General features: G+C 27.0%; 1 protein-coding gene across 1 annotated transcript; it reads right to left on the bottom strand.

The window, feature by feature from the left end:
• Window positions 1–3,060: 3,060 nt before the first annotated feature.
• Window positions 3,061–8,667, bottom strand: LOC145833188 (galanin receptor type 1-like). The gene is made up of 6 exons (XM_082940387.1): window positions 8,487–8,667; window positions 6,415–6,616; window positions 4,641–4,770; window positions 4,217–4,322; window positions 3,835–4,001; window positions 3,061–3,495 (listed from the first exon to the last, which is right to left on the bottom strand). The coding sequence occupies exons 1-6, from the start codon at window positions 8,665–8,667 to the stop codon at window positions 3,061–3,063; spliced, it is 1,221 nt and encodes a 406-aa protein (XP_082796513.1).
• Between the last annotated feature and the right edge of the window lie 2,010 nt (window positions 8,668–10,677).

Raw genomic sequence — 10,677 nt, 5'->3', positions numbered from 1 at the left:
CAAATTTTTCGAGTTTGGAATTTTCGTTTTATATCTAAATAAGCATGTGTTCAGTTTAAAAGGTTTCACCTAACAAAACTGTTTTCGAAGTCTGAGAACTATTTTTGTGTTGTTTTAAAAATAACACTCTTGTCATTATTTTGTTAATATTACTTTTTTATTGAACTAAATAAAACATTCATAAATTAATATGCTTAACTAATCAAAAATATGTAATATCCCAGCATTTTTTTGCATTTCTAAGACTTTTAACTTTAAATCTAATTCTAATGTTTTTTTATCACGTGATTATTAAACATTGATTCTTATAATCCACTAAAATTTTGACCTTAATAATACTGTACAGCAAAGTTTCCTCATTTTCATAATCGCTTGTTTTCAAGAAAGTTACAAAATTGATCGCTTTCGATCCTGATGATAAAAAACCTGATTTAAGTTAGTTGCTGCAGTCTTACTAGTTAACGTCCTCAAGAGCTTGGCTCAATTTATGATCTTCATTACTAATCCCAGGGAATTTATGTAGGTCAGTTCAGTGATCTTCGCGGTAATTGATGTCTGTACTAAACTTTAATACTTGGAATCCGTGCACCAAAGCTCAAAACTACCGACGTATATGCTTCAACACGAGCACCGGAACATCTAGTGTAAGTTTCAAAAGACTAATCGTACTCCCTAAAATTTCGTACACCCCAAAATATTTATGTGCACACTATGAAGACCACTGAGTTAGTTTTTACCAACTCACTGTAAACTATTTATTGATAACTTATTTAATAGTCTATTTAAGACTGTAAAATTAAAAGCGAACTTTCTAGTTGTTAATAACTATCTTACTTAATTTAACACTGTATCTAAAATCTATCAATGTTTAAATCAGTCTTCTACAAAAACAGCTATTGTAAGGAAAGAAATTGACTCGAAGCTAATTTGAAAAATTGATTAATCTTTGAATTTTACGAAATTTTAGTTATAAACTAAATGTTGTGTTTTTTTTGCCCGTAGATCGCTAAATTGTCTGATGAAGCGGAAATTTAGTTAAGATGAAATTTCTTTAACCATTAACTTTTAAATAGATAATAATATTTTAGTTGATAGTTTATTTTCAAAATACTTTGTAGAATGCTGTAAGATCCACTACAATTTTATATAATTTTACTATTTTTGGTTTTATAAGATGAAAAAACTTATTTTAGTTTTAGTTTTAAAAGGTACTTTAGGATTGCAAATAAGAAAAATTTTTACAGTGTTTGCAAAGACATTTACTTGTGGAAGTAATGTTTATGATATATAAGTTTGTAAAAGGCAGTACGAATATTTGAAAAAAAATTACTTTTCAAAAAAACGAAGTAAATAATATTCTTAAACAAAAAACTTTCAATTAATAATAATATTTATAAACAAAACAAAAACTACTTTGAAAAGCATTATGTTAAAGTATCACAAATAGTATTTCTACTAACTTACAACTTTATCAGTTTACAATAAAATTATAATTGCAAAAGCAAGTATAATAAGTATGGTCAGCATTCAGAACTTGTCAGTTAATAAAAGTTCATTGACTTGTCATGAAACGAATGCTGTGGTATTAATTTATAAAAAATTAGGTACATAAAAACAAATATTAGCTGTGAAAAACAAGTTATAATGAACTTAACTTCAATTTTGTTGATATAATGTTAATAACTACTTTGATAAAATTAGCGTTTTCTTTACTAAAATATAATTCTAATGATTTATTTACTTGTATTAGGTCAGCGAATTTTAACCTTTGGTAAATTTACCCCTTGGAGTAAATTCCTTTGTTAGAAAGAGTAAATTTTCTTGAAAATAAGTTATGTAAGTATACGTTTATTATTGCCCCTTTGATTTATAAGCTAGTATTTAATTGTAATTTTTTTAGTTAATTTTTTTTTTACGTTTTCATTATTAAGTTAACTTATTGTTCAAAAAGTTTTGCCTTAAAACTATTCGAAAAAAAATATTTTGCGTACAATTTAGTAACTACTACTGTTTAGTAACTAAAAAAGGTTAAAACCGCTGTATAAGGCAACATAAAATAAAATGGAAAAAAGTTTACTTTAAAAATCGATGAAACTACTATAGTGCAAACATTTAAGGCAAACAAATAGTAAAAGGTTTATTTATTTTTCTAAAAGGCAGTGAAAATTTGGTATTTTTCTAGAAAAATTGTTTAGTTACTTATTTAATACAAAATATCGCTTAAATTTATATTCAAACATGGTTCTCAGTTAACAAAAATCTACCCAAAGAGTGTTTATACTTTATACTGATTTATATTTCGAGAATCGATCTAAAATTTAACGGTAAAATCAAGTTCATTTAGTTGTCATGTAAAAAGTGTTGTTGTACAAATTTACAAGAAGTTTGAATACAAAAAAAATTAGCTATGAAAAACAAATCATAACAAAACTTAGCTTTAATTTTTATTATAGTAAAATTGAATGCAGTTTTTACATTTCTGCAACACTTCTATAAGATTCTTTATTAAATTACTTAAAACTTCGTTTTTTAACAAAAAAAACCGTTTTGTGTTTCAAAAGAATTTTCATAATGTATAAGTTTGTAAAAGGCAGTACGAATAACTTATATAAATTATTTCTTAAGCAAACAACATAGTTAATGTACATTGAGTTAGATAAACTAAAAAATTGATAACAACATAAAAAAACTGAATTAATTAAAAAAAAATATTTCATAAAAAATATTATTTTGGTACTAACTAATTTTTGTACAAATTTCATATTTTAGGCTATCTATTTTAAGATTAACTGTATGTAATGTTTTTATTTTTTTTTACAAACATAACGTAAGTTGATTTAAAGTAGATTTAAAATACTTAAAAGTTTTTATTATTTACTAAAACTAAAAAGCACAAAGATAACTAACTGAACTAAAAATAAGTTTTTTCAAAACCTTAACCGATAAAAAAAAATATAAAAAAAAAACTTTTAAGTTTTTATAAAAAAAGATTTCAAAAAAAAAATCAAAACTAGTTTAAACAGCATTGTGTTTTCAACTAATTAACAAACGCGATTAGCTTCAAAGCCTCGGCGAGGTTTTGTACGTCACCGCCGTGTCCATTCTCGAGTCGGGGAAAACCCCCAAACTATTACTGTTGCGCCTGGGGTTGACGAACAGCAAGTTTGGGGTAATCCCCGGCGACGTGACGTTGGTTGCGCACTGATCCGTGAAGCATGCGACGTCCTTTGCCGCCTTTTTCAAGCTAAACCCGTCATGCATGAAGCGTTTGGAAGTTTTGCTCTCGGGAATTCCCGCTGCCTTGCGGAAGTCGCCGCGGAATTTGTTGGCTGAAAAGGCGTAGACGAGGGGATTCACCGCGGAGTTAAAAGAGGCGAGGAGGGATGAGGAGGTCTGCATGACGAAATGGGGCGTGCCTCCCAGCATCTGCGGTGAATAAATGGCGGCAATTTTCACCGCGTGGTACATCAGCCAGTCCACTATGAACACTGCTATCTGTTTGATGAAAAACTAAGTGATAAAAGCGGGGTTTCGAACAATACAAGATCATTTTTGTATATTAAATTTAAAACTAAGTTTTTTTTCTGCTGAATACTTTAATACTAAAAACGTTTTAATTTTATTTCAATGACAAGAAACTTATAACTATATGAAATAAATATTTTTTAAGTTCCAGAAAATAAAATTTAAAGGCTAATAGTAGACAGGAATAAAGATATATGATAAAGATATTTAAAAAGTACTTTTAGTTTTGGTTATACATTTAAATTTCATGAAATTTAAGTGTGTTAAACCAGTGATTTAGTCTAAAAATATCTTGGAAAGTGCACTTACTAGAATATAGACAATTCTGGTGACTTTATTCAATGTGGATCCTGAATTTCTGCTGACTGAGGAGTTGCGGTGTTTCAAATAAAGTTTCCTGATGACTGCCATGTAACACATCAGAATTATCAGTACTGGAACCAAGTATGCGTACACTGCGTTTGCTATCTTTAAGTCTGTGATTGTTATATTCTCGTTTTTGATATCTCATAGCAGTTACAGAATAGTTGTAATACTTTTGCGTTTCAGAAAGTAATTTAAGCGTTTAATAACTTGCTATGTTATTACAAAACTAAACTAACGAGTTCTTAATCATTCGTAAAAGTAACTTACACTGGGTTTGTTATGAAATATCAATTCTATCAAGAGAACTAAAAACCTACAAGCTGACCATGGTTCCATTTATCTTCAGACTCAAAACAGAAACTTTCATCTGGGTTTAAAACCATCGAAAAATTTGTTTTGTTCAGTTGTGTTTTTAATTCAGTAGCAGTGAACTGTTGAATAGTTTTGTGCATTATTACTGTTGATATATTTTATTTAGATTTTATGTATCTTACGGCTGGAACGTTTCGTCTAAAGAGTGCAAAACAAGTTAAAAAAAATAGTTATTAAATTGTTTTACTAAGCTACCTGAATGGTTTTGTTAAAGCAATCACTATAATCAAGTTTAAGCGTAAAGTTATGTTAAGAACTATACCATCAAATTTGCAACAATACTATGAACAAACTATGAACATTTAATGTTTTTTAAGCTTTTGAAGTTTCTAAGTACAACAAATAAACCACAACACAGATCGTGCGGTTGAACTAACGTATGTCTTTGTGAAAATAGCGGGAACTGCAAAGTTTATTGAAATGAACCATATAATCGCGATGCCAATGTACCCGTTTCTCTTCGTTCTGTACTTTTTTTGCTTAAGGGCGTGCACAATCGCAAAGTACCTTTATTTGAAAAAAAATATTTGAAAAAATGATAAATACTTATTCGAATATACAGTACAAATTAAAATGTTTTTAAAATTGCAAAATCGCAAAGTACCTTTGATTAAAAAAGAAGAAAATTAGAAAAATAACAAGCACCTATTATAATATACATAACAACTTGAAAAAATTTACAGACTTTTGTTTACACGATACAGTGTTTTGAAAGGAAATGGTTATGGTATTGTTATGCAAAGGGAATTCAGGAAAGCCTAAAACAAAACTTAACAATGACTAAAGATTTTAAGTTTATATTATTAATATTTAAAATAAATTGAATAAATAAATTGAAGATATCATGTAACATAAAACATGTTTTGCTAAGCTTTTTTTCTTCACCATTTACAAAAAAAAAATAAAGAAAAGAAACAGAGATGATATTGAAAGTTCAGATAAACACTTATCAAACATACAGTATTTTATCAAATAAATAATTACAAAATTGTGTGGAAAGACATTTTTGGTTTGTTATAAAGACAATGTTTGTTTTAGAAAGTGGAAAACTTTAGTATGCTCTTTAGCCTAGATAAAGTGGGAATGTTTACTGGGAAATGTTGGCATATGTTTCTATAATGAACGCTTGATTTTAAATAAGATTATAACCTTGCACAGAACAAAAGCTAATCGAAAGTGCGTCAATGTTTCAAATTGTTGTTTTATTTTTAGATTATTGACGAGCATTGTTGCCACATGCATGTTTCATAATACTATTTAGGACAATTTAAACTCTACAGGTTATTTTTGGCAACAATGCTATTTAGCCATATGATAAGAAAACTCATAAATAGCAGCAATCACTATTTTTAGATTTGTCAAAAATTTGTATTTGTAAGCAAAAACCAGATACAAACTAGTTTCTTTAAGGGTTTTGCTTGTTTTAAAATATGATTTAGTTGAGTAAAAACTTTGGTATTCAAGTATTAAGGTGAATTTATTTATAAACTAAGTTGAAATTTAATCCATGTAGACAAAATTGAAACTTTTTCAACACGAACAACTTTGAATAAGTAAACTAATGGAATATGTAGATTTTTAGAACTAATTTAATATAAATATTATTTGTAGATACAAATAAGCTTATACTGACGATTGGTACAAATTTAACTATCAAGTACGTGTTAAACTTAATATTAAAATTTACTAAAATTTGAAAAATACAAAATAAAAATAACAAAATTGATTAATTGTATTGCAGAAATTACTACTTTAAAACACGTTAACTCTTTGTTTTAATAAGTCCAGAAAAACATTTTTAACTAGACATTCAATTCTAACTTAAAAAAAAATATTACCACTTCAACAAATTAAAAACCATCAAAGTTATCTACTTAAACGGTTACAATCATTAAAATCTAGATGTTGTATTTACTTTATTTTTAAGTTTCAGAATTTCATGCATCTATTTGAAAAAAATACTTTTCTGAAAACTTTAGAACAATTAGATCTAAGATAGGTTGCTTATAACTGTCAAGTTCTGAAAACAATCTCAGTTGTGGCGATACACTAGAAGCGACAATGGCAGTTTAAACTAATAACTTCAATATCAAATATTATTTTAACACATTTTACCATCGAACCATTAAACAAACAACCATTAAAACAAACCTGTCGATTGCTAATGCGAGAAGGGTCCATGCGGACGCGTACATGGTGCAGGTCTCGCAGAAGACGTGGAAGTGGCACATGAACCTGCCCAGCGCCCACCTGTCCACCAAACAAACCTGCAACTGGACGGGAACGTAGAAGAGGAGGAAGAAGACGTCGGCACAAGCCAGGTTAAGCAAAAACATCTGCGTGGTGTTCAGCCCTAAAAGGAAATGTATAAGTGAGAACTAGCAGCTTGTAAAAGTTGCCTGGAGGTGAAAAACTAAGTGTTATTTCCATACAGCAAACTCATTTTCATAATCGAAGACGTAGCAGAAGTTTTAAAAATTAAAAATTGTTACCTTTATCAAATTGCAGAAAGTGAAAATTCATGAAAAAAAATATATAAACGAATTAACAAGTAAAAGTCGTTAATCAATATGAGAAATAAGAGATTTTAAAAATCATCTGTGTGCTGTTTAGCCCTGAGAAATATTCAGTAAAATTAATCAACAGTTGGTTGAAGGTGAAAACAAAGCGTAAATGCTCTACAGTGTATTTACGAAAAAGTGTTGACAATTTCTCGTGTGTTAAGGGTGCGACGACTCATGTTTATTATCTCTGGCACTTAACGTGACAGTTTTTACTCGTTTTATTTATTAGCAGCTTGTAAAATTTAATTGATTGTTTTTCAGACTTAAGCACGTAGAATATAAACAAAAAAATATTGCTGTACAACTGCTAACAAACCGTTATATACAACTACTAGAAACATTTCAACAAGTTATAAACTTAACAAGTATACTTTAAAATGACTCATTTTGCATAAAAAAAACAGTATCTGGTACATTCGAAATTCATAAACAAGTTCATATATTAATACATTTATTGCTATCTATTACAACTTAACTGACTTTTTTACAGATTAAACATGGATTGGCTTATTTTTATGATTTTTATATGACAATTAATTTGATAGTTCCCCTTATTCAAATATATTGTTAACAAGCAATAATTTGTAAGTATTCGTTGAACAAAATAAAGAAAAACAACGTGATAGTTCACATGCATCAGTTTTAAACTTTAATTTGCGATCACAATCACAACATTTTGCTTTGTTGCTATTGATGTATTTAGTAGTTTTTAAGTTATTCAGAAAACATGTGTTCATTTATAGCAAAAGTTTTACAGTTTAAATTTAGTATTTACGTCTATGTTCAGATTAATGTCAAGTTGAAGGGCTGAGCCTAGATAAAAAAAAAGCTTTTAATACTTGTTTATAACAGTCTAAAAATTTATAAAACTGTTTATTGAAACTACCCATTTAACTTTTAAAATTGTGCAGAAAGAACAAATTTATAATTGAGCTTTGGTTGCATTTATTGTTCATCTGTCAGACTTATGTAAACTCAATAGCATTAATTTAGTTTAAAAATCCATTAGTTGCTTTTCATAGAACATCTTTGAAAATCCGCAAAAAATTGTCCAAAGTTTTTGTAATAAAGCGATTGTACACACGAAGCACAAATTGTACTTAAAGTATAAATAATTTTAGCTTTAATTTACATTTTTTATACACTATAGACTTTAAGTAAATTCTAAACAAAACTAAACTGAGTTTTCTATATTTAAATAGCTTGTATAGCAAAACAATCAGCAAGTTTTTAGTTCATAAATAGTTATAAGTTTTTCTTATGTAAACATTTTACATATATACTCAAACAAAAAACTACGACTACGTACAAACAAACTATATTTTTTTAGTTACGTTTTCAGAAAGATTTATTCAATAAACTCATACAAGTTCTACAATACAAGTTAGTGTTTCAAATAATCTTCTATTTTAACTTTAGTTCTATATAAAACTATATGTTTTATTTCATAAATTTCCATCTATAACTTTTTGACAGACTATAAAAAGCAACCAAACAATATATATACATACTATATTAGCTATAAATTAAAAAACGGTTTTTAGTAAACATTTTACTTTTACTTACTTTACCTACTCTTAGTCCTTTTTTTTTTAAATTTTTTTATGTATACACTTTTTAACATATAAAACTACATTTTAGTTAATAAGTACAAATCACCTTGTGGTTTGGGATAATACACGTGAATAATGGTGAATATAACCAAAAAGTTACCAATTATTCCCGCCATGAATATTATGGCGTACGAAATCGACAAGAACAAATTCACCGACCACATTACGTCTTGTGACGTCATAGATACATTTGTCATCGCTAATTTTTCGATCTGAGTCGAGTTCATTTTAGTTAGATAATTTAATTAATCTGTGATTTTTTTAATATTTTATAGTTGTTTTTTTTTTACCTATCTATATTTTTGTTGTTTTTAAAAAACTGTTGTTTTTAAACTAGCAAATTACTTTAAAAATTTTCAACATATAGAAAAATTTTGTTTATCTGACTATTGTTAACTGACCATTATTTTGGATTAGTAATTTGCACAAACCGTTTAACAGTTTAAAAAATTTAGACTTGAAGTATTTTTTAAAGTATTTATTAATATCTTTAGTTCTTTTTAAAAACAAAACTGCTAAATAATTACAAGTAAAAAAAGTTTAAACTGACAATTATTACAAAAAAAAAACTGCTCAAAACTAACCTATTTTTTTAAACAACATTTTATTTACATAGTTGAGTTAAACTACTAAAGTATTTAAGATATTTTTGAATTAAACTGTTTTTAAATGCAAGTTTTCACAAAAAAAAAGTTAATCAAAAAAATTTGTTTTATTCTACTTATTATATATCATTTGGTTTTGAATTAAACTTTCTCATAAGCTTTGATTTTTTTTTAATTTAAATAAAAAATCCCTCCATTCAAAGAAAACAGTTAAACGAATTAAAATTTTATTTTAAATTTGACGGTTCTATTTGAATTTTCTAGTAGAAAAAATTATCATGAAAGTTTAAAATAAGTTACAAAAACAAATTTTGGGCTAGTTTATTTATTATAATGAGTTTTTTATTTAAATAAAGCAAAAACTTTAAAAATCTTAAAGTCTACCCAAGTATAGTATTTCTAAAATAAAAAAAGTTACTATATAATAATTAATTAGTTTTATATAAACTACTTTAGCTAAAAAAGAAACTATCATAACAATAATAAACAACACAAAAAGTTCTAAAAATTAAAAAGCTCACTTCTTCGTTAAGAACTATATTTTAAAATATTTAAAATCCATAAGCTTAAAAAATCTGTAGGTATTTTAAAACAAATAAAACCTAACACGTTTTTAAGAAACTTAAATTGTTCACTAAGTTTTTGTTGACTTATTTCATATTTGTCGTCTTATCTCTTGAGTAAACATAAACAGTTCAAAATTGTTTTGAAAACTTACTACAAATTTTTAGTAAAATCGCTTATAAACTTGTTTTTCACTGCTTGTATAAATACAAGTTTAAAAATTCAAGTTTGAATAAAAATTATGTAAAAAGTCGTTTGAGCATATCTTTTTTAACGAGCTAGTTTTTGTTCTTGACTGGGAAAACTTAAATACTTTTTTGAGTCTTTTTACACTCTTTAAACACTGTGATGCAAAAAATCAATTGGTTTCATAATATAAATTGACGTGAATGTTTGAATATGAATAATAAATCTTTTATTTGATTTAGAAAAGGCATACAGCCCTTTGTATTTTTTTTTTAATGATATGATAGAAAACAAACAACTTTCAGTTCTTGTAAAAACTGAAGAAAAACTTATTAATTTTTACTTTTACCGTAAGTCTTTGTCTTATTTTTTTTTAAATAAAATACTTTAGCCAGTAGAAAAATTTTTAAAAATAAGTACAAGTAAATAAACTACTCCGTTCATGGCGTTATACCCCTCTTACACTAGAACTCATCAAAAATAAGTGATAAATGGTTGTAGGCTCTCGGACACTACCGTCGCTAATAAAATTTCTTTGTTTTTTTAATATACAAAACAGTGATTGGACAAAACACTATTTTTTAAATTTATTTTTCTTCAAAAACTATAGTTCTTGCATAAAATTTTTTGCCAAAGGTTTTTGGTAAACTTCCAAAGTTAAAAAATCATTAATTTTTTAATCTCAACACTTTATATTTTTCGTGTTTCCTTCAAACAAACACGTTGTCGCTTCTGCACACAATTCTAATGCGCGTTTGCCGCATTCGCGAGTCGATAAGAAATTTGAATCTCGAATATTTGATCTATACGTGCGAATACACGCTTTTTCTCTTTTTCGCTCAAAGAGCACCGCTGATTCTTTGCAAAAAAAAAAAAAACAAA

Source organism: Thalia democratica, chromosome 4 (genome assembly GCF_965202585.1).
Source record: "Thalia democratica chromosome 4, ktThaDemo2.hap1.1, whole genome shotgun sequence".
Taxonomy (NCBI): domain Eukaryota; kingdom Metazoa; phylum Chordata; class Thaliacea; order Salpida; family Salpidae; genus Thalia; species Thalia democratica.
The sequence above is the reverse complement of the archived record's forward strand: the minus strand, read 5'-3'. Positions and strand labels throughout refer to the sequence as shown.

What these genes read in the sequence shown, in the direction of transcription:
- LOC145833188 (XM_082940387.1), bottom strand. Translation starts at nt 8,667, where the DNA reads ATGAACTCGACTCAGATCGAAAAATTAGCGATGACAAATGTATCTATG. An exon ending in GTATTATCCCAAACCACAAG is followed by an intron (nt 6,617 to 8,486) that starts GTGATTTGTACT and finishes ATTTCCTTTTAG; the next exon opens with GGCTGAACACCACGCAGATG. An exon ending in CTATTTTCACAAAGACATAC is followed by an intron (nt 4,323 to 4,640) that starts GTTAGTTCAACC and finishes ACTATTCAACAG; the next exon opens with TTCACTGCTACTGAATTAAA.